This window comes from Talpa occidentalis, unplaced genomic scaffold (assembly GCF_014898055.3).
Source record: "Talpa occidentalis isolate TD23 unplaced genomic scaffold, MPIMG_talOcc4v2.1 talOcc4.14, whole genome shotgun sequence".
NCBI lineage: Eukaryota > Metazoa > Chordata > Mammalia > Eulipotyphla > Talpidae > Talpa > Talpa occidentalis.
The window spans coordinates 20198299-20224478 of record NW_023601433.1 but is presented as its reverse complement, the minus strand read 5'-3'; the positions used below and the strand labels follow the sequence as shown (position 1 = coordinate 20224478).

The following is a 26180-nucleotide window of genomic DNA, read 5'->3' as shown; positions in this document are numbered from 1 at the left end:
TTACAATAATATACACATTCATTTCACAAAGCAAAAGGAAAGTAGAGGGCTCATTTGCATGTCTGGACCTGGGATTTCTTGCATAGCACTCCAACAATACACAAGAGTCTTGCCAAGTCCCCATACCAAAAGCTTTCCCTATGGTCCTTGAGCCCCAGAAAATGGGTGATCTTGGCTCTCTTTTCCTTATATAATAAATTTCTTCTTTTCTGGATTTATTGGACTGCTTTCTATGGAAATTTTCATCTTTCTCCAATTTCTCTCTCTCTAGTCTATAGGTTAGAGTGTACCATGATGTTCCTGATGCTGGTTTTCATGGAAAGTCTTGTAGAGTTATCCTTTCAGAACGCTCAGGTAACTGCACCAGGATGAAGTCCAGATCCCAGCACCTCTTAACAAGTTTCTGTCATGGACCGTGCATATGTGGGGATGGACCCAGCTTACATTTCTGGAGGACTGTGGTGGAATGAGAGGATGAAATAATGCATTCAGAATAGAGATAAAATATACGGGTCACAAATATCCTAACCTGCAGGATTCTCCTACAGAGACAAGAGAGTAGAAATGTTCTTCCCAAACAAAAGCTGAAGAAGTGGAACACTAACAAATCTTCCCTGAAAGAAAAGTTTAAAAGAGATCCCTTGTATAATTTAAAGAGAAAAGAAAAAAGAGAAAAAGAAAAAGCTGAGCAGGGAAGTAGAACCAGACAACTAAAGTCAAAGTGGCAGTAGAAGATCCTCTATAGAGCTCACCAATCCAAAGGCAGAGAGAGGACAGCCAAGATTGCACAGTCCCCAGGAGACCCGTCTGAGCCCCCAAAATAAAACACAGGCTCCTGGCTCAAGGCTGAATATTACACCAAACCCCGGAACAGACTCAGGGATGTCAGAGTCTGGGCCAAAGTGTATTGTGCTGCACCATGATGTGGAGCCGAGAGCCTTCATTTTTCTCACAATGTATTTTGAATAGCAGCTGCTTTGTAATGTGTACAATAGGATCCATTTCCAGATCTGCAGGTAAATGATGTTTTAGTCGTGCTTTTATTTAATTTTTTTAAGATTTATTTATTTTATACAAGAACCAGGGTACAGGCAGATGCACTGGAGGGTGAGAGGATTCACTAGAGACAGAGTGGGGAACAGAACAGGTGGACTGTCTGCAATCCACTGCTGAGGGAGCAGCGGGGAGACAGGAGAGGTCTGTGGCAACCTGCGGGTCACCTTCCTGGCTGGGGATGTGATGTTGGCACCAGATGATGTGATGAGTCCCTTCATGGTTGCCAAAATGTTGTAGGTTGTAGAGTGTGTGGGGGTCCCGGGGGTCACTCTGGGAAAGGTGCCCCCAGAGCTCCCATTACAGCGGGACACAGCAAGTTCCCCAGCCACGTTTCTCCACAAGACAGAAACACTAGTTACATTAAAGGGCAGATTTAGGGCCTCCCCTGCTGGTGCAGTGGTTGAGTGCTGGGCTGAGGGGCTGCCCATAGCCTCTGCAGCGCCTGTTCATTCCCTGGCTGCTGGCGAGGGTCCCACAAAAAAACAAAACAAAAAACAGGGCAGGTTTATGAGGGAAAGGGACAGGTTTCGCTGAAAGAGCCTGCATGGTTGCAGGCGGGCGGCCTTGACAGGTCACGGCAGGCAGGAGGCTGCTGCCCTGCGGAGGGAGAGAGTTGGTGAGAAGAGGCACCTGCGTAGTCACGGGTGGGCAGACGGACGGCTGCCCTGAGCCCGTGCAGAGACTGCCCTGATACAGCCCTTTTCTCTTTGGGAGGGTCACTCTTCCATGGAGTGGCTGCCTGTTGCTGATGTCGGTAACAGGCAACACTAGAAAGGGACCAGAGATTCCAGGGTGGGCCCAATCTCCATATCCTTCCCCTCAGGCCTGTGCGCCACTCCCTAGAATATCGGATCCTGCTTGGGTCTCTTGCCTTGTGACAAGGCACTGGCGCCTAAGGGTTCGACCCCCACCTCCTTGCGTGAGTCAGGTTTTAGTCTCGTGAGGCCTCCCTTTCCAGTCTTTCCATTCTTGCCCTCCATCAGATGGAACTCGTGCAGCAGAGGCTTCACAGTGCTGTGCTTAATCCCTGCGCCATCAGAGAGGCCCCACGCCTTGCTTTTATGTCAGCTTCAGGTAGGGGATTTTTAACAACGATTAAAAAAAATCTTTCCCAGAAATTCAAGCAACCTTGTTTGCTGTTTAATGACTTGTGGATATTTTAGGGTCTGGCTGCGGCAGACACTGTTGGTGAAAGGCTGGGAGTCCTGGAGCTTGCAACAGACCTACCTGTGCCTTCTGCCCCAGCCCGCCTGCCCCAGCCCACTGTGACCTGCTCATTAGCTGGAGTTATGTTGGGACAAGGCCTGGGGGTAGACTAAAAGTTTCAGGGAGTGACTGGCCAGGAGCCTGACTTGTGCCCCCCAGATGACCAGGTGAGCTCTTAGAAGTCTCCTGCTTCTCTACTCCCTGCTTGCTTCAAGTTGCAAATGTGTCCCTGCTGGGGCCATGGGTACTCTGTCGCCCAATGGCTCAGGGCTCGGACTTTGGAAAAAGATCACCTCTGGGCCTGTGGATAAATAAAGATGAAAATTTTCCATAACCTCTCACAATCTAAAAATCAAAAGGTAGATGATCCTAACTCTAAATGCAAATAAAGCGAGATGTGTTAAGAATTGTATTTAAAACAGGGCCTCCCCTGGTGGCTTAGGCGGTTGAGCGCAGAGCTGTGAAGCTGTCTACAGCCTCTGCAGCGCCAGTTCGATCCCGGCTGGCCAGAGAAGGTTCCACATGGCACAGCAGACCTCTCGTGTCATGCCCGCTGCTCCCCTCAGCAGTGCATTTCAGTCAGTCAGTCTGCCTGTTCTGTTCCCCACTCTGTTGCTGGTGAATCCTCTCACCCCCCACATCTCTGGCCTGTACCCCAGTTCCTGTGTGCATAAATAAATAAATCTTAAAAGATTATTTATGCACTCAAGAACTGGGTTGTAAGCCAGACATGGTAGTTGTGTTTGAGAGGATTCACCAGAGACAGAGTTGGGGGCAGAACAGACAAACTGACTGAAACACACTGCTGAGGGGAGCAGCAGGCATGACACAAGAGGTCTGCTGTGCCATGTGGGCTGCTCCGAGGCCGGTGGGATTGACCCGGCGCTGCGGAGGCTGCGGACAGCTCCACAGGCTGCGCTCAACTGCGCCACTGGGGAGGCCCTAAAATACATTTTCAGTGGAAATAGTAATTTTAATTTTGGAAATGACCTAAGGAAATGCTTTCAAATTCCGATAAATCTTATGTGTAACAGTGTTCAATAACACTTTATTTACAGTAAAATGATTCAAAACTATCCAAATAAAAACCCCCAATATACACAAAATTAAATGTAAAAGCTAGATACAGTAACACTGAACAGTCTTTAATGGCGTGGAAAGTCCTTATGTTAGTGTTAAATGTTGAAAGTGGAGAATCCTGGCAGTGCTGTGATCCCACCACAGAAGAAACATTAATGACACACCCTCTCCTTACCCCTCACGCGGGAGGAGAACAGAGTGAGAACACCTGCAGGGAGCGCGCGCTGTGACACCGCAGGGAGAGTCAACAGTCCAGCCGCATCCAAAATGTGGGCTCGTCTTGCCTTCACACTGCTGAGTGACATCCTGTTATAGGACAAGGAGAGGGGCAGCCCAAGCCCCGCAAACCTGCCTATTCTAAATGGGTTCTGCCATCCGCCGCATCAACACAAAACATATGAGACTTTAATGGGAAGGAACTTTAATAAAACTAGGAAACAATACAGGTAAGGCAAAGAGTCTAGTTTCTAAATGAAGCACCCAAAGTTACCCGTCCCCTCGTGGGTAAAACTCCATCCATATGGGATCGGCCCAGAGCAAGGCCCCAAAGCCTGCCACAAGTCTAAAGCATCTTCCAGTGGGGACCCACAGAAAAGAAACAACCAGACAAGCCCGGAAGGAAAAGAGCAAAATCAACATCAAGATAAAAGCTGCCATTGTCACCTCCCCACGGGTCTCACCCACATCTGTGTCACCCAGTCCACGACCAAAAGACAAGCGCAGTTTCTTCACATGTCTCTAGGCTCCATGCGCCTCCTCCAGGTCTCCTGGCTCCATCCTGCTTCCTTCCTTCCTCAGTCTCTTCTGCTGCTTCTCCTCTTCCTGCTCAGCTCCACCCTCCCTTGGGTGGGGCAGGGAACCTGGAACTTCCTCCTTTCCTGGGGACCACCCTGTTACAATCCGACACAGACACAACATGATTAACTTAAATATTAAACATCACACAAAGTTAAAATCACACGTTAATGATACAGACACCCCCGCCCCCCCTCACCCGGGCACCCGCCCTGCCCTTCCGCTGCTGGGCCTAGGGGGCTCAGCCCAGAAAGCTTACAACGTGTGCCCCAAACGCCCCCTTAACCCTGCGGGAGTGAAAACGGCCCGCGGGACAGAGGGGAGCCCGCCCCGGGGGCGCCCTCAGGGTCCCGAGGAGCCGGAGGGAGCCCGCGGCCGCGCAGTTCACCCTGAGGGACCGGCCCGCCCACGTGCTCCTCAGGGCCCAACATAAGCCCCGGAGCGCCCGCGTCCAGCCCTTCCCCGCCGCCCGAGTTCCCTGCGCGTGGCCCCGTCCCCGCCTCGCCAGCCCCACCGCGGCCCGGCCAGAGAGTCCGCGGCCCCGAGAAGGACGCAGCGTCCCCGCCCGCTCCGCTCTCCTCGCCCGACGCGGTGAGCGCGGCCGGGAAGCGCCTCCGCTCCCGCCTCGGCCCCGCCGCCTCCTGAGTCTCCGGGTCCGGGACCCGCGCGCTGCCCGAGAGGGGAGAGGGGCGCGCTGGGGGCCCTGTCGGCCTTGGGGAGCCACCGGTGAGCGGAGAGGATGGGGAGAAGGGGGGACGCGGAGGGCGGCTGGGGAGCCTCCTCCCCGCAGCCTCTCTCGCGTCTCCTGCTCCAGGCGCACATCCAGCGCCGGTTCCTTCCGTGTGGGGCCTCCACAGAGGCGGGGCTTAGGCTCCCCCCCGCCGCAGGAAGTGAGTCCAAGGGGTCACCTGCACCTGTGGCCCCGGTCTCGGGGGTCGCGGCCCTTTCGCGCCCACGGAGCCGCGTCCGGGGAGAGCGTCCTGCCCAGCGCGGCCCTTGGCGTCCAGGACCCCGCGTCAGGGCGGGGCTCCGGGGAGGGGCTCCCCTGCTTTCCGGGCTCGGGGGCCATGAGCCTTCCAGCCCCCACTATTGGCCCCTGAAAACTGAGCTGAGGGCACAGCTGCACCTTCGTCCCCGACGCAGCGCCCGCCCGGCCCGGCCGAGGAGCCTGACCCGCCCGCCCCTGGCGCGTCTGGGGCGCTCCTGCGCCCCTCCGCGCCCCAACATGACCTGGTGACTGTGCCGAGAGCCCGCGCGCGCCCGCGGACCTTCCCTGCACCCCTCGCCCCTCCTGCCCGGCCTCCTGAGCCTGGGGGGTCCCGCGCACTTGCTCAGGCTCCGGCCCCACTAGTGGACTCGGTCTGGGCGGCGGCGGCGGCTGCGCTCCTGACCGTCAGTACGTCTCGAGGGCGACCCCGGCCCGCCGGGGGCCTCCTCCCATCAGTGGAGGCCCGCGGGGACCCTGGGGCTCGCAGGGGAAGATGCTTCTCGGCACAGAAGCCGCGCTCCCCGCAGGGGCCAGTCCCTGAAGGCGCCGCCCTGTCCCTGTTGTGCCCAGCGTCGACCAGTGCAGCCCCCAAGGACACACAGACAACCGCTGTAAGAACACAAAGGAGTTTATTACCGGCTGGAGACCGGGCCCTCCACACGCACTGATGTAACGGTGGAGGTCGGGAGCCCTAAACAAAGGATACAGGGATCTTATATAGGGATACAAGTAGATTTCTAAAAATTAAATCATGTTGGCAGTCATTCGTTACATAGGTGCATCATTCATTGATTACACAGGGGCATTTCTTAATAATGGTGGGTACACAGTTATTTTATGGCTAGTTTGAATCCGCCCCGCTCCCCGGCGGGCCCTGGGTCGGGAGCCCCGCCATCGGCGGCGGGAGGCGCGGCGGGTCCTGCGCGTCTGGGAGGGCCGGTTGGGGTTGGGGTGCCGGAGCCGACTCCCTTCCAGCCTCCAGCAGTGCGTTCGGCCCTAGGCGTCCATCGCTTAAATTAAACAGACAAACAAGCATCTCCGGATCTGCCCCCCAACCCGCTGCAGCGCCCAGGGTCCGGGCAGGCACAGGCAGCGCATCAGCACCCAGGCCAGTCCCCTGCCAGGACTCCAGGACGGCCGCGGGCCGAAAGCCGGCACAGAGGTGGGCAGCGTGCCCCACACCTGAGGCAGCGGGTCTCCAAACCTCTGGGGTTGCTGTAAACCAAACATGGCTCCAGTCCTGGGGAGTCTGGGCGCGGAGAGTCCCGACCCTCCAGAAGGCCGCGGCCCGGAGCCTGGGCACGTGTGTGCTGGGAGGCCACAGCTCTGGCCCCGGGACTTGCTGCCCCCAAATTGGGAGCCCTGTCCTTCTGTCACCTGGGCCTCGGGTAGGAGAGGGGTGCAGGGGGTCCAAGGGGGGCCTGAAACTTAATCCCAAAGTCCAGGGAGGCTCAGGCGGCCCCGTTCTGGAGCTGAGGTTCCACTCCAGGGAGCCGCCCCTGTGGGCCACGGAGGGGGCCTCCCAGAGCAGGCCCTGGGTTTTCTGTGTCCCCCCCCCCTTCTTTCCAGCTAGCTCTACCTCCAGGAATTCTCCAGACTAGTCCCTGCGTCCTCAGCTGGGCGCCGAGACCATCTCTGCTTCCCCCTCCATAGCAAGAACCGAAAGGCCAAGCGGCCAGCACCCCTCCGGGTGCCCAGCCTTCCTTTGGCCAAGTCGGGGGAGCCTCCCCACAGGGGTGAGAGCAGAGTGCACCCGGGAGCAAGGGCCCCTCCCAGCTCTGGCCTCCCGCTGGGGACCGGCGCAGACTGGTGGTCCGGCCCCGGGGCAGTTCAGGATCAGGGAGGCGGGGCCTCCATGTAAATGAAGGGAGGGAGCGTTTACGCTCAGCTACCCCGCTTTTTCTCTGAGCAGAAACCCCGGAGGGCGAGCAAAACTTAATTGGAATCCAATAGAGCTCCGAGCCCCGCGCCCGAACCCCTACGGGCAGTTTTGGGAGGACGTGAGGAGCTGGGAGGGAAGCGGCCAGAGCCAGGTCCTGTGGGCGCTCCCGGGCTCGCGGCTCCCAGCCGCGCGGGGCTCCCTGGCCGGAGGCGGGGGCACGGCAGGGCCAGCTCCGACCCCGCGGGCCCCAGACTCTGCCCCAGCGCTGCCCCGCGTCCCTTTGTTATAGGACAGGGAGTGGGGCAGCCCAAACCCCGCAAACCTGCCTATTCTAAATGGGTTCGGCCATCCGCCGCATCAACACAAAACACATGAGACTAATGGGAAGGATCTTTAATAAAACTAGGAAACAATACAGGTAAGGCAAAGAGTCTAGTTTCTAAATGAAGCACCCAAAGTTACCCATCCCCTCGTGGGTAAAAGTCCATCCATATGGGATTGGCCCAGAGCAAAGCCCCAAAGCCTGCCACAAGTCTAAAGCATCTTCCAGTGGGGACCCACAGAAAAGGGTCACAAACAACCAGACAAGCCCGGAAGGAAAAGAGCAAAATCAACATCAAGATAAAAGCTGCCATTGTCACCTCCCCACGGGTCTCACCCACATCTGTGTCACCCAGTCCACGACCAAAAGACAAGCGCAGTTTCTTCACGTGTCTCTAGGCTCCATGCGCCTCCTCTAGGTCTCCTTCTGGCTCCATCCTGCTTTCTTCCTCAGTCTCCTCTGCAGCTTCTCTTCTTCCTGCTCAACTCCACCCTTCCTTGGGTGGGGCAGGGAACCTGGAACCTCCCCCTTTCCTGGGGACCACCCTGTTACACCTTCAGCGCAGAGCTGCGGGCTCTGGGGGCTGCGGGGCGCGACCCGTGCAGTCTCACTGCCCGCGCTGCTCTGGGCACCCGAGGTGGGGACCCCCTTACACATCGCCCGCAGCCTGCGTGCAGCCACGCCGCAGGCCGGCCTCGCTCACGGCACCAGCCGGAGCAATTAAGGCAGCGGCGGAGCCGGCCCCGGGCGGGCCTCGGGCGGGAGCTGCCGCGGCACGTCTGCCCCGCCGCCCCCCGCCCGCCCCCCGCCGCCGCCCGCGGGGACCCGTCGGCCAGGCCTGCGGGGCTCGGGCCGGGCAGGGCCTCCTGGCGGGCGGGCAGCGTGTGCGCCCTGCCTGGGGGGCCCCAGCCCAGCTGCCGCGGGGGCTCCGGCAGGGAAGGGGCACAGGGGGGTCGGGCGCCCCAGGCGAAGGCACAGGGTGTTCCCAGGGGACCCGGTCAGCCTCTCAGCCGGCGGGGCTCGGCCGCCCCCAGCCTTTTGGGGGCCGCGGGGGGGCGCTGGCGCAGAGTCAGGGCCTGGGGAGGACGCGCGGGCCGAGGCCCCGCGGAGGGGGTCAGCGCCGCCGCACCCCGCGGCGCCCCCAGGCCCTGCCCGCGGCGCCCGCGCCTGTCACAAGCGCTCAGCGTCCCCATTAGCGCGGCTGGGGCGCCCCCGCCCGGGCGCGGCAGTGCGGGGGTCCCCCGGCCCCCACAGGAGGGCGGCCTGGACGCGGCCCGGAAGGGGGGGGGCAGGCGCCTCCCGCCGGTAAAGGTGAGACAGGGCAAGCTAGGGTTATTAGGCAGTTTTAGGGACTGTGCAGGAGGGGACCTCTGAAGAATTTAGGGAGGCTTCAGAGATAAGGACAACCAAAGAAATATAACCAATTCCATTAGGAAAAACAAACATGCCAGGACCAAGGACAACACTGTTAATGCTGGTCCTGGTTTCCTTCAGGTGGTAAAGGGAGGCGGAGATTGGAGAAATGGAGAGTGGTTTAATTTATGGTCACATTAAAAGGGCAGCTGTTTAACTTCAATGCAGGGATGTCCATCCAGAGGACTGGGCCATAAATTTAAAAATGCAACAAATGGGGAAAGAGAAAGCTGTTAGATAAGGAATGTGAAGAGCCCCACTCAGTAGCAAATTGAGTGAGACAGCCGAGAACTAAGCAATCACAGAGAGACTGGGGCAGCTTTAGAATAATGAGGGAAAGAAGGTCTATATTCCCTGAGACACGACTCTACTTTGGCTTCCTTGCCCCTCCCAGGCCTGGTTTCCTGGCCTGGGAGTCCCACTTTATTTCTGTTCTTTTTCTCCTCAATAAACTTTTTCTTTTTCTAAACAAACTGCCTCTTCTTGCTTGCTTGCCTGAGCGTCTGCGAAGTTCCTGCTGCGGCTTCATGAGACACCAACCCGTGGGGGTCTAGTGGCTGGGGCTCAGCACTGCCCTGCAGCCTGGAATCCGTTCCTGGCTGGGAGACTAGGCCTGACAATTCCGGTATCAAAGGGACCCCTTACACCCCGCCCCCCGCCGGCCCCCCAACCCCTGCTGGCCGGCCTGCCCCCCGCCTGCCCCCGCCCGGCCGCCCCCCGCGCCCCCGCCGGCCGCCACTCAGGCAGGGAAAATCACCTGTGACAGCCGGGAAGGCCAGCGCCTCGGGCCGCGGAGGGCACCGGCTCGTCTCCCGCAGCCGCCCGGCCCAGGCCCTCCCACCCCGACCGGACGCGGGCCCGCCGGCCCCTCCTGACCGCCCGGTCGGAGCAGCGCTGCACCCCCGCGGGCGGGGCTGGGACGGGGCCCTGGAGACCCCCCAGGGCCTGGGGTCAGCCCCCCACACCCCAACCTACACACACACCCCCCACACCCCGCAGCCGAGCCCGGCTCCCGCCACCTCCGCCCCTTGGGCCTGGGGCAGCCCGCGGCCGGGAGGAGGACCCACTGGAGCCCACCGCGGCCCTGTGGAAGGGTGTGGGCTGCCAGCCCCCTGGGGTTCGCCACCCGCCCTCAGCCCGCAGGGCAGCCCCGGCACCCTCCCGGCGAGGGCTGTGTGGACCCTGAGGCGGGGACAGCCTGCCGGGCCACACCATCCGCCCTCCCTCCCCACCCGCTGCCACCCCCACGCCAGGCCCCAGACCCGTGGAGGCCAGCAGGACCCAGGCCGAGGCCCGCGGCCGCTCCTGTCCAGAGAGGGGTCGCCGGGCACAGAGCCCTGCTCCAGGTGGCCAAGGAGAGGAGCCCCCACCACCCACCCAAGGGCAGGGTCTGGGCTCAAGGGGAGCCTTGGGGGTCCCCGTCCCTGCCTCAGGGCCCCACTGTGGGGCAAGTGGGCAGTGCCGGGCCCAGGGTCACCCGTGCACACCCCGGCCGGTCCCCTGGCTCCTGCTGTGCCCAGCTCCCCAGCCAGCCCCACACGCCCCCTGCCCGCACCCTCGGCCTCCTCCCCACCCTGGCCCGCCACTCCAGCCCGCACCGGCAGCTGCCCCAGAGGGTCGGCCGGCCGGGGCCACGGACAGCCCTCAGCCCCAGCCTCCAGGACCAGGTGGCGCCCCCCGGGCAGCCCCCCAGGCAGCACCCACATGAGCCCTGGCCTGGCTGTGCACGCCCGGGGGTGTCTGTGCGCTGCAGGAGCCGGCGCTGCGGTCCATAGGGTGGCCGGCGTGACGGCCTGGACGCTGCCTCCGCCTGAGGCTGCTGCACGGTCAGCTGGTCAGCTGGGCCAGGCTGAGCAGGCAGAGAGGAAGCTGCGCCCCCACCGTGGCCCGCCCGGCCCCAGCCCTGCAGACTCGCCAGTGCCCCGGGCCGGTTCTCACCGAGACGCGGCTCGCCTGCGCCCCCTTCCGCGGGCTGGCCTCTCACCCTGCGCGGGTGGGCAGCTCAGGCCAAGTTCGGGGGCTTGGGGGGCTGGGCCCTGTCTGCGCCCGGGCGCCCAGAGGGTGTCCCTTCCTCCCCAAGGTGCCCCGGAACACAGGACCCCGAAGAGGCCGCGGCTGAGCCGGCAGGGCCTCCGGGACCCCCTGACCCGGGTGCAGGCTCCTCGGGTTATGGTGTCCGCCCTGGACACGGCAGAGCCTGCCCGGGAGTCGGGGTCTGGCCGCTGCCAGGGCGGTACCAGGGCCCAGAGGAAGTGGCCAGTCAGATTTCCGCGGGGCCCCAGGTGAGAAACGGGGCGCCGGACTGGGGGGCGGCCTGCGAGGTGGGCTCGGGCCTGGCCGGGAGGCCACGGGCGGGAGGGGCAGCATGCAGCCCCCACCCCACCCCACCCCACCCCGGCAGCCCAGGAGGGCCGGGGCCCCGCAGGAGGGGGCGGGGTCCTCTCCCAAGCCGGCCCCAGGGGCGCGGGGCTCCGGGGGCTGGCCGCGGGGCTGGGGGGCACCGCGCTCTGTCCCCACCCAGGCCCTCTCCGGGGCCCCGCGGCGGCCGGCGGCTGAGGGCGGACGGGCCCGACTCGGACACCGTCTAGGCGCCGCGGGCGAAGAGCGCCGGGCCCCGCGGCAGCCTCGGGCGCGGGGCGGGACCGGCCGGGCGCCCGCGGGGATCGCGCACCTGCGCCTCCCGCGGGCCGGCTCCCAGCTCCGCCGCGGCGGGCCCCCGGGAGCCGCGGGACGAGGGAGCGCCGCGGCCAGCGGAGGGGCGCGGGGCGCCGGGGGGAGCGCGCTCGCGCGCCCCTTCGCGCGGGCGGGCCCCGCGGCCGCAGCTCCCCCCGCAGCCCGGTGCGGAGGCGCACGCGCGGCAGCCGCTGCCGCCAACTTGGGCAGCGTGAATCAGCATCGGGGGGACTCGGTCGCGACGGAGACTTCGGGGAGTCGCTGCCGAGCGAGCGGCCGCGGCTCCCGGCGCCGGCCTCTGCTACCCCACGGGCGCCCGCGTCGTCGTCCCGAGGGCCCGGCCGGTGCTGCGGGGGCGGGGCGGGGCGGGGCGGTAAGTTTCCGCTGGGTCCGCGACCGCTGCAGGCTCCGGGGCGCAGCGCAGGTAAGGCGGGGCGCGGGTGGTCACGCGTCCAGCCAAGTCTGGGGCCTGCGGGTGGGCTGAGTTGGGGGCGCGGGGGCGGCTCTCTGGGCGCGGACAGATCGGCCCGGCCCCTCTACCCGGGTCCAGCCGGCACCGCCACCGGCCGTCTGGGTGCGGCTCGGAGCGAGGGAGTTAGGGTCGCAGCCTCAGCCAAGGAGGAACCTGGCCCCTCTCTCTGCGCCACGCACGTCCTGTGGGAGGCTCCCCGAAGCCCAAGCGGGACCTGGGGGTGGGGGCGCTGGACCCCAGGTGGCTGCTGGGTGGCCCGGGCAGGAGTGTCCTCTTGTCCATCTTGGGTGGGGTGTCCCGGTCTTGGCCCGCCACCAGCCGTTCCCCAGAGGCGCCCCGCTCCTGGGGTGCAGGCTGCCGGGGCCATGCACTCAGTCTCGGATTGGGGCATGTGTGGGAAGGAAGGTGACTTTGGGTGGTGGAGGTGCAGGCTGGTATCTGGGGGTGCCTTCTGCTCTGCACAAGTATGCCAGGCGGCATCAGGGTACCCTCTGGGTGTCCTTGGGGTCAGCAGCTGCTGCCATGACTTCTGGACAAGATCCCCTCACCAGGGGGCTGATCTGCAGCATAGCGGGTGGCCCCCCTGAGTCCAGTGGCCCGGAGGCGCCCCCAGTCTAATGGCCAGCGGGGCACTGGGTGGGCGGTGGCACCAGGCGGCACAGCTGTGCGGCTCCCAGGGCTGGGTGATCGATGTCCTCCGCGCAGCCGCCTCTGTCTCCAGAGCACACACCCATTTGTCATCTGCATCCAGGCGCGGGGCACGGTGGGGTCTGCCTCAGCCCCCACCCCGATTCCAGGCAGGGTCTGCAGCCCTCAGAGAGCTCCAGGCCTCTCCCGAGCCCGGCCCCTCCTTCCAGCCTGAGCCCCAGGGCTGGAGCCCATAAGGTGGAGCTTGCCTGGCCCTGCGCACCCTGACATCCACCCCCTGAGCTGCCCCTGATGCCCGCTCACCTGGGCTCGGGGCAGCAGATGCCACTGCCTGCTGGGCGCAGAGCCCAATGGCCAGTGGGGCCCTGCCCAGCTGCCCGTCCCCGCCCCGTCCCCCTCCCGCCCCGGAGCAGGCACAGGCACAGGCACAGCGTGAGTACAGGCCCAGGCCTGGATGGGCAGTGTCACTGCAGCGGCCGCGTCCAACCTGGTGTGGGCATCCGAGGTCAGAATGGTGCCCGCTGCCCCTGCGGAGCCAAGCGAGGGTCGGGAGCCTGGCACACGCAGGCGTGCCAGCCCGGGCGCACTGGGGCGCGCACGGCCCAGGTGGTGGCCCAGATGGAGCGCCTAGCGCTTGTGAGCAAGGGAGGGGGTGGTGCGGGGAGGGGGTCTTGGCCAAGCTGCGCGGCTGACCTGCCTGAAGCCACCCAGATGGAGCCAGGCCGAGCAGGTGGGGCACCATGGCCAGGCTGTGCAGCCCATGCCCCCAGGCTGGCTGTCCCTTGGGAGGCCCAGCCCCTCAGAGACCCGCAGCGGCCCCAGAGGGCGGGCAGCCCCCCAGGCACGGCGCTGCCGGCCGCTTGGCTGGGCCCGCCCCACCGGGTCTGGGAAGGGCCGCTCGCGCAGGGTCTCCTGGGCTCTCAGCCTGTGCCGGGCTGGGCTCTGCTGGGGGCGGCCGGGCCGGGCCGGGTGCAGGGCCAGCCCTCGGAACACAGGGCGCCCAGTCGGACTTCATCCTCGCCCAGTCGGACACCCGGTGCCATTTCAGCGGCCGCCGCGGCCGGCGCCAGAAGCGCTCGGGCAGAAGCGAGGGGCGGGGTGCGCGTGGCCGGCTGGCCGGGAGGTCCCAGGGTGCTGGCGTCCCGGCGCCCCGCCCGGGGCGCCCGGAGAGGCGGGCGGAGGCGCAGGGAGTCGGCCAGAGGGTCTGTGCCCGCCCCTGTCCGCAGGTGGCCACGGCCCGGCCGCCGCTGGCCCGCCATGGCCCAGAAGGCACGCGTGGGCGCGCGGGCGCGGAAGCCCAAGAAGCCGCACTACATCCCGCGGCCCTGGGGCAAGCCCTACAACTACAAGTGCTTCCAGTGCCCCTTCACCTGCCTGGAGAAGTCGCACCTGTACAACCACATGAAGTACAGCCTGTGCAAGGACTCGCTCTCGCTGCTGCTCCACGCCCCCGACTGGGCCTGCCGCCGCCGCACCCGGGCCCCCGCGCCCCCACGCCCGAGCGCGCCCCGCCCCGCGGGCCGGGCTCCCGGGCACGGCCTCCCCGCCCGACCTCGCCCTGTGGCGGCCCAGAGCCGGGGCCCGAGGAGCGCCGCGCCCCGCGACGCGCTCCTGGCCCAGCCCTGGACGCCAGCGCCGAGCGGGGACCCGAGGGGGGACGCGGCCCCCTGCTACCCGCTGCCCGGTCCCGCCGCCGCGCCCGAGGCCCAGGGCCTCCGGCTGTCCCTGCTCGGCGCCAGCTACCCTCCAGGCGCGCGGCTCCTCTCCTGCCTGGGGTCCTCGCTGGCGGCCCACGTGTCCCTTCTGGCCCCCGCGGCCGCCACCTGCCCTGCCCCGCAGCCGCCCCGCCTGTACTACCCGCTGCTCCTGGAGCGCGCTGGGGCTCTGGTCCCCGGGGTTGGGGGTGCCCTGGCTGCGTGGCGCCCCCAGGCACTCCGGGCAGGAGAGGGCGCTGGAGTGGGCTCCCAGGGCAACCCCCAGAGGAAGCTGCCCCCGGGAAGCTGGTCACAGCCCCCGAAGCCCCCCGCCAGCGCGGCGAGGCCCGGTCTCCACAGCAGGTGGGTGGCGGAGGCTCCCCGTCGCGGGGTGGGGGGCCCCTCAGCTGGGTGACTCAGCCCCTGGGCGACCCAGCCACTGGGTGTGGTCCTGAGGGGGGGCAAGACCCCAGGGCGCGAGCTCCCGTGGGCCTGGGGGGCGGCCGGCGCCTGGGAAGGGCGATGGATAGGCCTCGGCCCCCCTGACTGGCCCCTGCCCTCCAGCCCGCCGACTGGTCTCCCCGCGAGGCTCTGGCCAGACGACGACGAGGAGCCAGGCGACCCCGAAGCCTCCGCGCCGACCCCACCGCGGGGCCTGGCGCCGGGCGGCCGCGGGCAGGTGGGCGAGGACCTGACGCGCGCCCTGGGGGACTACGCCCGGCTGGAGCAGCGCCTGGGGCAGCTGGGGCCCGCCCGGGGCCTGGCCCCGCGTCCCCTGCGGGAGCAGCTGGGCAAGATCCTCCGCGAGCTGCGCTCCATCCACCAGGCGCTGGAACTGGCCGCGCGGCCGCCGGACACGCCCCTCGACCTCTCCGTGAGGCGCGGGGCCCCAAAGGGGCCAGAGGGGACCCCTGAGCCGCCCGGCCTGCTGCACCCCGAGGCGCCAGAGCCCCTTCGCGGACGCACCTCCAAGTGTGAGGCCGACTCCAGCGTCCCGCCCCCGGGCCTCCTGCTCCCGGCCCCCGAGGGGCCTGTCCTGCCTGGTGGCTAGACCCCCGAGGCCTTGCCCCGCTCCCCGCCCCCCGCTCCCCGCCGCCCCGGCCCTCTCCGCCCGCCCCTGCCCGCCCGGGCTGGGCAGCAGCCGAGACATTAAAGCAGCCGCTGCCTTCACGCGCGCCTCCTTCCCTTGGGCCCAGCCGGCCCGTCCCCCGCGCCAGCCCCTTCAGCCGCCCTGCACCCCGACCGCCTCCCCGGGGTGTGAGGGTGGGGCGGGTGTTCCGCGCAGGGCCCCAGGAGGGGGCAGTGCGCACGGGCGGAGGGGGACCACGGGCTGGGCCCCCACAGGCAGCCAGTCTGGGACCACACCGCAGCTGCCCGGGGCTCGCCGGCCCCGCGTCCATGGCCCAGGGCTGTGGCCGGCAGCCTCTTGGCCCGGCGGCACCACAGGCCTCGGTGGCCTTCACAGCTCACTGCGTCCTGCCGGGCGGCGTCTGGCCTCTCCCAGAGGCAGGGCGGCTGGAGTGGCCTGGCGGTGCTCCCTGCCCGCACCGGCTCCTGGCCGGCCAGCCGGGCCCTGCCGGCCACAGCAGGTGCCGCCCCATTAACCAGGCCCTGGCTCCCGATAGCATCATGCCACCCCCCTCAAGGCCACAGGAGGCCCCGCTGCAGCAGGGGAGCTGGCCAGGTGGCCAGGGGTTGGGCCAGGATCGTCCTGAGTATGAGGGAGCCCGGCGGTCGCGCATGACTTCCCAGGGCCGCTTGGCAGGAGGCTGGCCAGGCAGCACCCAGCTCACAGCTGCAGACACAGGGCCAGTCGGGCCGCCCGCCCACTGGGAGTTCCCATGGCCCCCCGCCCTGCCCTGGCTCTGGGAGGTCACCCTGGGGGGAAGCCCCGCCCCAGGCCCTGCCCGCACCTGCTCGGGGACCGGGCTCCTCCACCCTGCCTGCCCGAATCTGCGGGTAGCTGGTCCTTGGGTAACACCAAGAGGTGGGGGGCCTCCCTGGCGGCCTCCCTGGGGTTGGGGGACTCCCTGGGGGGCCTCCCTGGGGGGCTGGGGGCCTCCCAGTGGTGTGAGTGGCGTCCAGACCCAGCCACCAGGGGAACAGTGTTGCAGAGGCTGCTGCATGGGCCAGGAGGGGCCATGGGAGCAGGGGCACCCCGGGGTCACAGCTCAGCGACCCACATGGCCCGCTGCCCGCTCTGCGGCCCTGGCTGCCTGGCCCCACCCCTCCCTCAGGCTCCAGTTGCCAACAACAGAGGCAGCTACCTGGCGGCCAGCGGGAGCCCGGGCCCAGGTAGGGGGCTCCTCTCCAGCGGGGGCAGGAGGGCGGCCTCGGAGGACCCTCTTGTCTCCCAGGGCTGAGGCCTGTGTGGGGGCTGCCCCTGGAAGGGTTCCGTGGGCAGGTGGGATTGGGAATCTGCCCACCTGTGGCGCATGCCCACTCTCAACAGAGACACCTGTGCCCGTCAGCCTCCTTCTGGCCTGAGAGCCTCCTTCGGGGGTTGCACACACCAGAATCCCCAGCCAGGAGCTGCGGCTGAGACGCCGGACCGAGCCCCAGTCCTGCCGCCCGCCTGCAGGATGCCAGCAGCGCCCGGAAGGGCAAGGAGGGCTGGACCGGGGGCCCCACTGCCGGCCCACTGAGGGATCCCAGGTCCCACACCGCCTGCCTGACCCCTGGGCTCCTGCACTGCCCCGCACCAACCAGCTGCCACGAGGCCCGCACCCCACGCTGGCCCTGCCTGGAGACCCCGCTGGCTCCCTGAGGCTCCGGCTGCTCGGGCAGATCCCGGCACAAGCAGGGGCTGCGGGGGGGCCCCGGAGCCTGCACTGCTCCCCAGATGGCCTGCTCTACCTGACAGCTGGGGCCGCACCCTGCGTCCACATGCTGGACCTGGAGGGCCACGCTGTCTGCCGCTTGCCCTGCTCCGTGCCTGGGGCTGGGGCCTTCGTGCCAGAGGATGTGGCCGTGACAGCTTCTGGGCTTGTGGTGGTCAGCGACCTGGTCCATGGGGCCGTCCACGCGCTCCAGTACACTACCCAGGCCCCCCAAGGCCGCTGGGTGACAGTGGGCACCTTCCAGGCCCCCCGGGGGCTGGCCGTGGATGCCCTGGGCCGCGTCCTGGTGACGGACTACGTGTCCGGGCCCGTGCACATGTTCACCCTGGACCCCAGCCTGGAGCCCCGAGGCCTGGCCTCTGTGCTGGGTCTGCAGGGGCCCTGCTGGGTGGGCCCAGGGCCCGACGGAGGCCTGGCAGTGAGCGAAGAGTGTGGGGACGTGCGGCTGTTTGGCAGTGCCGGCCAGTTGCTGGGCTCCCTGGGGCGCCCGCGGGGCCATGCGTTCGGCTGTCCGGCAGGCGTGTCCACGGATGCGGCGGGCAGCATCGTTGTGGCCGACAAGCAGCACCGCCGGGTGACCCTGTTCCCCCGGGTGGGGCCCCCTGTCTGCCTGGTCTCTCAGGGCTTGGGGCGGCCCTTGGGTGTGGCCTGTGCGCCCCAGGGCCGGCTGGTGGTGGCAGACGCAGGGGACGGCCAAAACAAGCTGTTCCAGTACCACTCGGGGCTGGCCTGAGGGGCCTGGAGCTGCCCCTGGGGGGCCCACACGGAAGGTGTGGTATGGGTGGGGGCTGCGGACCTGTGCCCCCCACTGCCAAGCACAGTGTGCCTGGCGCTCACCGACCCACATCCACTCGGGGCTGGCCTGCAGGCTCAGGGGCCAGGAGGCGGCAGGGCAGGGTCTCCCAGGGCCCAGCCCAGCCTCCTAATCTGAGGCAGGCAGGTGGGCGAGGCCGGCCGCGCAGGCGGGCGTGGCCCTCAGTGTTCATCCTCAGGGGCTCCAAGGCGCCAGTGTCCAGCGGCTGCTCTGGGCCCTGCGGAGGTAAGGGGCAACAGAGGGGCTGGTGGCTGTGGTGGGCGCAGGCTCAGCCGCTCCTCGCGCCCTGCCCTGGTTTCCTCCTCTGCTGGCCGCCGCCGCGCAGCTCGGAGTCCAGGAGCGCCTGCCCCGGGGGCTGCTGAGCTGAGGCTTGGGGGGCAGCGTGGGGTGCAGGGGGTGTCGCTGCCTGTGGTCCCCGGGCACGTGCGCAGCAGATGGTCAATGCAAGTTGGGGGGAGGCACCGGTCCTGCTTGACATTGTTGATTTATTTTTATAGTAGTTTTCTATGCCAAGGATAAATTAAGCTGTGCCCTAGGGGAGAAATCTTCTGGTTCTATTCCTAACTGTGCTAGAGGTTGCCTAATCATCTCTGTTCCTCATTGTCTTAAACAGTGACTAAAGAAATCCATTTTAAATGCCATAGATAATCCTGAATTGATTTTCTTTTTTTTTTCTTTTTTTTTGCCTTCCTCGTATATGGACTTCCAAATTTTTTTAAAGAATAGCTGCTGGGAATAAATTTAATATAAAAATTTCTGAAAAGAAACAATAGCTGTTGTGATCAAAGTTATAATTCTCTCATTTTTTTTTTTAATGGAGGCATGTTTTATTTATTTATTTTATTTGTTTGTTTGTTTTGTTTTTACATGCACTGGGTACAGTCAGAAGCGCGGGAGGGTGAGAGAATTCACCAGAGCCAGAGTGGGGAGCAGAGCAGGCAGAAGGAGCGAAGTACACTGCTGAGGGGAGCAGCGGGCGGCAGGAGAGGTCTGCGCGCCATGTGGGACCCTCCTCTGGTGGCCCGGGAGCAGCCGGGGATCGGCGCCGCAGAGGCCGCGGGCAGCTTCGCAACCCAGCGCTCAACCGCTGCGCCACCGGGGAGGCCCATAATTCTCTCATTTTGCTTCTATAAAGCATTGGCATTCCTTAGACTGGACAGAAATGTTTAATGTGCTAACGTTGAAAAATCCTTTTTTGAAAGATTTATTAGCCTTTTTTTTTATAGAGGCATGTTTTTTATTTATTTATTTTGTTTGTTTGTTTTGTTTATACAAGCACTGGGTACAGTCAGAAGTGTGGGAGGGTGAGAGAATTCACCAGAGCCAGAGCAGGTTGCAGAGCAGGGAGCAGAGCAGGCAGAAGGATCGAAGTACACTGCTGAGCGGCAGGAGAGGTCTGCGCGCCATGTGGGACCCTCCTCCGGTGGCCGGGGAGCAGCCGGGGATTGAACTGGCGTCGCAGAGGCCGCAGGCAGCTTCGCAACCCAGCGCTCAACCGCTGCGCCACCGGGGAGGCCCCGAAAGATTTATTAGCCTTTATACCTTAAACGACATACAGTTCTTGTGGAAGTTTCTGAACTCTACTTAAGAATGTTGGTTGGGCTGGAGGGAGTACAGGCACTTCTCTCTTCATCTCTCCACCCCCACTCACAAGCAATGAAAACCTGCTCCTTAACCGGGCCTATGAGAGCACTACCTCAGGCTTCCTTACTTCACCAAGTCTTCAGCAACATCATACAGGTCCAATTCAGATAGCAGGAATATTTTCCTGAAGTCGGAGGTAGCGCATTCTGTGTAAGAGTGTGTTAGAAGACAAATTATTATTCCCTGAGTTGGTGTCAGACCTCCGCTTTTCTCTTTTCCCCGCTAGGTGAGGAATGCAGCTCTTGGGAGGTGCTTCTTACAGGTGGGCTGCTTCCCTGTACTGAGAGATGTTTTAGAATTGAAAGTAAGCACTTATACAGTCTCACAGCATTTTGATACATTTATTGAATCCAATAAAATTTTGAATTTGTAGTCTTTTTATTTTTCTAGAAAGAACAGTATTTTTCTCTAAGGGGTTGGAAATGAGAAAACAAGGTCTAGCCTTGTACAACAGATGGTTTGAGAAACCCTGCTCTAGGCATAATTTCCAGATTGGAGACTGAGACTCTCTCTAAGCTGCCTTCCTTTTTCATTTTTCTTCCCTATTTAACCGCAGGAAGGGGATTTATTCTTCTTTACTCCCTAGTCCAAGAGCCTACACTTTCTAAAAAATTAATTTAAAAATTTTTTGATAAAATACACATAATGTAAAATTTGCCATCCTAGCCATTTAAAGTGTGTATTTCAGTAGTGTTACATCAGCATTGTTATACAACTAGTTCTAGACCTTTTCATTTTGCAAAACTAAAATTCTATGCCCTTTAAACAACGGCTCCTCATTTTCCCTCCTCCCAGGCCCTGAGCACTACACTACCATTCTACTTTCTGTCTTATGAATTTCACTACTCCAGGTACCTCATTGAAATGAAATTATTCCATATTGGTGTTTTGTAATTGGCCTATTTACCTTAACACAATGCCCTCAAAGCTCATCTATATATAGCCTGTGTTAGAATTCCCTTCCTTTTTAAGAAGAATAATATTCTCTTTCATGTATGTATGCATTTTGCTTATCTATTCACCCAGGCATAGCCTATTCTAAGTAATGATGTGCTGAACATGGGGTTACAATATTTCTTTTAGAACCTGTTTTTAATTTGAACATATATCCAGAAGTGCAATTGCTGGATCACATGAAATTCTATTGTTAATTTTTTGAAGGACCACCATACTGTTTTTCATGTGACTACACCATTTTATATTCCCAACAGTGTATGAGAGTTCCAGTTGTTCTACATCCTGAACAATATTTGTTATTTTCTGTTGGGGATTTTTTTTTTGAGAGGGGTGGTGGGGGGCTGGTTTTTATATTAGTAGCTATTGTGGTTTTGATCTCCATGCTCTGAGCTATCAATCATGTTGAACATCTCTTTATGCTTGCTAGTCATTTGCATATATTTGGAGAAATGCCTATTCAATAGTTCTTTGCCCATATTTTGATTGGTTTATTTGTTTTGTTGTTGTTGACTTGTAGGATATATTCTAGATACGAATTCCATATCAGATAGATCGTGTGCATACATTCTGTAGGTTGCTCTTCCACTGTGTTGATTGTGTCCATTGATACACAGAAGTTTTTAATTTTGCTTTAGTCCTATTTACCTATTTTCCTTTTTTTGCCTCTGTTGTAGCGAAGAAAGCATAGGTAGGTTTATGAGGTGACTAGAAAGATAGGAATTGTGATGAACTTACACATGAGGAATTTTAGTATGTAATTCGCATCAGAGCAACATCAGTGTTAGTTGTGGAGAGCAAATGAAGTCTGCCACGGGGAAAATGTTGAAAAGAATCTTTGGCTCTTTTCTTGAACATAATTAAATTTCTATTATCTTTTTCTTTGCCAGAAATTTAATAATGGAAATATAATTGATTCTCAAACGTGTGTTCACTCTAAGAGAGTAGCAAAGTCTAATGTTAATAAACACTGGTTGACCAAATTTTCTTCCTCCCTTTAACTTCCTTTTAGGACTCAGCCCAAAACCATGTTTGCCCAAGTTGAATCTGATGATGAGGAAGCAAAAAATGAACCAGAATGGAAAAAACGCAAAATGTGAAGAATCTCCTGTGAGAGCTGTTTGCATGAATGGGGGTTATTGGACATTTTTTTAATGAAATAAAAAGTACATTTTTATGAAGAGATTTTGTCTTTGCATTATTGAGCCATTCAAAAGATTGGTAGCTCTTCTTAGCTGAAGTTATGCTTCACATTTTCTTACCTATAGCTATTAAAAATGTATTATATGTAAATAAGAAACAGAGCTTTATCTTATTGGCTTGTACTTTAGGTATTTGCAAAACTTTATTCAGCAAGTATTAGGTTTGTGCTGGTTCTCATAACCTCAGGTGAGGGGAAAGTGTATGAACATAATATAGAAATTTACATCAATCAGTTGATATTTTTGTATAATTCTACAGTTGTTTATGTGACTGTAAATAATTAGGCTGAGTTCAAACTAAAAGCATTGCCACACTAGGAAAGAACATGTATCTAATTATCCTTCCAACAGCAGAATGCAGTGTTTTAGGAGTTAAGAAGACTTTGAAGTCAGACTGGTTCAAACCCTGGTTCTGCTTTTTACTGTCTGGGCCACCTTGAGAGAACTATGACCCTCTCTCTTGTAGCCTCAGGCCATAATAATTTCTTCCAGTTGGTTGTTAGAAGGATTGGTTGAGATATTCCTCATGGGGTGGATAATACGGCACCCAGAACACAGTAAATATACATCAATATTTGCAGCTTTTCAATAGGGCTAATAACATCTACTTTGCCTGATTTTTATCAATATGAAAGTATAGAAATGCCTTGTAAATGCAAGAAATGTATATGTAGAAGACATTAAAAATAATTCAAAAAGATCCTCATATATCTGTGACTAGAAACCTAAAACAAAAGTTGGCAGTTTGTCTAAAGTAGTCATGAGTCAGTAGAATAAAAGTGTGTGGACTGATTTTACATAGACCTGGGATAGTTTCTGCATGTTAAATAGGCCTCGTTGGACAATTAGGTTTTTCAGTTCTCTTGTCTTTGGCCCTCATGCTCTCATTTGTCTTAGTGACTTAAAAAGTAAAAGTGAGTGATGACTTAAAATGTGTGACAGAGACATCCTGCAGGGGAGGAGGAGGGAGAGGGATCAGAGGGAGGGAGGGAGGAGCACAGGGGACTGAGGTGATGGTGCACGAGTGTTTTGGTGAAGGGAACTCAATGGGGACTACACCTGGGTGGGGGGAGGCAAATATTGTTTAAAAATGAACAATGATGTAAAAAATAAATAATTGAAAAAATGTGTGACAGAAAGCTCCTGGCTCTACAGTTCTCACATACCATCCACTCCCCCAAAATTTCTTTTAACAACCACCACACTCACGCAACTTTCTTGCCTCTATAGTTCTGAGGTGGTGATAGTGGGCATTCTTCAATGGATATATCCTGAAAAGCATCATTCTTGTAAACTGTTCTGTCTTCATTCCATTCTCCTTCTCTTCCAACTTAGCTAACAGGTAAGCAGAAGAACTAACCTTTGCTGATACCTACTCCCTAATGAGTACTATCACAGAACCCTCATAAATGGGTGAAATTGCTGAAACCATACTACAGATGAAACAGAAGAAGTTCAAAATGTCAAATAATTGGTCTGACCTCTCAGTTTTAGGACCGGACTGTGTGAGGAGATTCCAAGATCTCTCAGTATCAGTAAGTAATAGACGACCCCGGGTTTCCTGTTCTGTTGCAATACTCTTTATCTAAAACCAATTGCAAACCAATATTTTGATGCAGCTGCATAGCATTTGTAAATTTATTGCTTCTTGGATAAAATCTGAAAACATTTCAGATTTTTTTTCTGTCTTAACATAAACATTGCTCCATATGGAAGTATTCCTCTTGCACAGCCAAACATTGCAGAACTGGGATGGAGGAAGGAATGAAACATTGATCTTAGTGGTCTTGGCCGAGTCTGCTATTGTGTAAGGGGAGAGAAAGGCAAATTTAGCGTGATGGTGATTTTTTTCATTGTTACCCACAACACGTGAACTTTTTCATGTTTGCGATGACCTATTTCACTCGAGGTTCTCATAAAAAAAATGTTGCCACACATAATTGGTGAAAATACATGTAAGGATTTCAATCTCAATTTTGATAAAAGAAGACCTTAGGAGAAGGACTGGCAATTAGTGGGTCCTATCATCAGGGCAGACATCTCCTGGGCCCTCACACTCCTCATGCCCTCATCCCTCATCTTCCCCCACATGACCCTTTGTGCCCGCTCTTCATCAACTACACTTACAGTTGCATAAATACAGAGCCTGAAAGTCATCATAATGACTCCTCCCTCACCCCCACGTCTATCCCATTTAATCATCTGCCAATTTCTGCCTATGCTATCTCCTGATTTGTCATGTTTCCCCTTCCTCTATTCCCTCCTCTAGTCCCCTTCCCAATTCCTCTGCTAGAATTTAGACCTGTTTTTATAATGTCTCATCAGAAATACTTAGGAGTCGTCCAAATAATCTTTCTGTTTACACACACACACACACACACACACACACACACACACACACACACTATTCTGCCAGCAGAGTTAACTTTCAAAAATCCAAACCTACGATTTCATTCCTCTGATTGGAGTCATCCAGACGCTGTGTCAGTAATTCTGATCTGTTTGTGTGGCACATAGGACCCCAGGCCTCTCTCTGTCCTTCCTTTAACTCTGATCTTACACAAGCTTCTGAGGTTCAGCTATATTAGACCGGAAGGTACCTGAGTCCCTCTGCACATGTTGTCTCTTCTCCTTTGCCTGGAAAATTCCTGTTTCTTTTGAATATGGGGATCATTTCACCTTCCCTGTACAGTCTTCCACGGTGCACCAGGCGGACACTTAGTCATGTACTTCCCCTCCAGTTGCTTACGTATCTCTCTAGCCTTCTGTATGTCACATGGTAAGAACATACACGTGCATGGCTTGTGGGCCTGTGTGCCTCCCCCTCTAGGACATAAATGGTGAAAATTAAAGCTCACTGGGTTCTATGAATATTTAGAGAATGTGGCTAATGAATGATAGCAGTCATATTTTATTCATATTTGTATTTCTAGGTGCTCGCCCTGATTGAGGGGTTAGAAAGGTGCTTATTAAATATTTGGCAAAAAGGAGAGAAACAAGGAAGGGTGAGGAAGGGATAGGAAGAGAATGAGGTGCAAACAGCCCCACACGGTCAGAGCGACCACGGACACTTTCCTGTTATGTAATCTGGCTCAGGCACCCCCCGAGCCCAGGGGTAATACGGCACAGCACCCCCAGCTGCAGGAACACCACTTAACCTCAGCGGTGCCCTGGCCCAGCTGGAGGAGCCGTGCTTTCCGAAGCCAGGGTTATAATTATGCATCATGAGAGCCTCCTTCCTGCGATTGTTCTGTGTGCGTGCAGGCATGCAGGGGCGGCGCACCTCAGAGCTGCCGTCTATATTTAGCTGCCATTAGCATCGCCTCTGCACAGCATTCCTGTCTCGTTGTGCAGGGTGCACGGCTTTGACTGGCAAGGCAACCCCAGGGGGCTCAGAGCAGGAAAGAGAAACTCGGCCTTCCAGTAACCATCCACTGTCGTCAGCTGCCCCGCTCTGCTGGCTTCCAAAGTGGGGTCCCGGGAGCCCACTTAACATCCAGGCAAATGCACCTGTGCATGTAGCAACCGAGAAGTAGAGTCCACTTCCTGAGGGCCAGGGGTGGGTTCCAGGCCGCTGTGCTACCTGGAACGGGGTCCCTGCTGCTTTTGGGAGTCGAGCCGCTCTATTAGCAAGAGACGCCCCTCATACAGAGACAGACTCCTCGGAGCCAGCAGACAGAGCTGCGGTAAAGGATGCCAGCTCTCTGGCAGGACAAGTGTAGGGTAAGGTAATAAGTATCAGGCTTTTCTGCCCTCCCGCCATCAGGATAGATGACGGAACCCTGCGGTCCTGAACGCATGCCTGATGGCGGCACCTGGAGTAGGGTGTGGGCCTAGGTAGATGGGATTCACCTGGGCTGAGACTGGGCTTTTAAGGGCAGCGTCACGGGGACACCAGCAGAAGCAGAGACTCAGAGAAAGCAGAGAGCAGAAGCAGAACCACGAGAGAAGCAGAGAGGAGGCTGGAGAGCCCAGATAGAGTGAAGACTTATTGGGGCCTGGGAGGCCTGCCAGCCTCCCAGACCCCCTGCCTGCCATGTACCTGGCAAATCCCCATAAAAGCCTGAAAAGCCACCAAGGTCTCCAGGACTCCTTTACCCCGGTGTGCTGGATCAGAAAACCTGCCCTGTGTCCTTCCTGCCCTTACAACAATAAACAACATTTCTTTTATCCACTCGCAGGATGAAAGCATCAGCATCTGATGCAATCACTGCCGAGTGAGAGCAAGATCTCGCCAGCCCCGGGAGTAATGGACAGCGTCTTCGTCCAGAAGGAGAGGGTGCCGGGCTGGCCTCGGAGGCCTCACGCCTCTCTGGGGTTGGTGCTTGCATTGCGTTTATCCCGGGGGTCCACAGCCAGCTAGCCCGCAGCCTCCGCCTCCCTTCACCCTGGGTGCAAAGGCCGCGGAGCACAGGAAGAGGCAAGAACTCGCTGTGGCAGCACAGAGGCTAAAATTGGAACGATCCCGAGGAGGTTAGCGCGGCCCCCCTGAAGAAG

General features: G+C 59.6%; 1 protein-coding gene and 2 long non-coding RNA genes across 4 annotated transcripts; 2 read left to right on the top strand and 1 right to left on the bottom strand.

Annotated features, from left to right (window-relative positions):
- The first annotated feature begins 297 nt into the window (after positions 1 to 297).
- On the top strand, positions 298 to 2563 carry LOC129145723 (uncharacterized). 2 transcript variants are annotated; one of them, XR_008551702.1, is made up of 3 exons: positions 298 to 354; positions 2040 to 2130; positions 2220 to 2563. It is a non-coding gene; the product is annotated as an uncharacterized LOC129145723 (long non-coding RNA). The 2 variants fall into 2 exon arrangements; XR_008551701.1 differs by lacking the exon at positions 298 to 354 and adding an exon at positions 830 to 1016.
- LOC129145724 (uncharacterized) lies at positions 2194 to 5139 on the bottom strand. Its single transcript, XR_008551703.1, has 3 exons — positions 5052 to 5139; positions 3518 to 4232; positions 2194 to 2563 (listed from the first exon to the last, which is right to left on the bottom strand). It is a non-coding gene; the product is annotated as an uncharacterized LOC129145724 (long non-coding RNA).
- Positions 5140 to 13792: 8653 nt separating this feature from the next.
- LOC119245152 (proline-rich protein 35-like) lies at positions 13793 to 15280 on the top strand. The gene is made up of 2 exons (XM_054695459.1): positions 13793 to 14592; positions 14794 to 15280. The coding sequence occupies exons 1-2, from the start codon at positions 13793 to 13795 to the stop codon at positions 15278 to 15280; spliced, it is 1287 nt and encodes a 428-aa protein (XP_054551434.1).
- The last annotated feature ends 10900 nt before the right edge of the window (positions 15281 to 26180 follow it).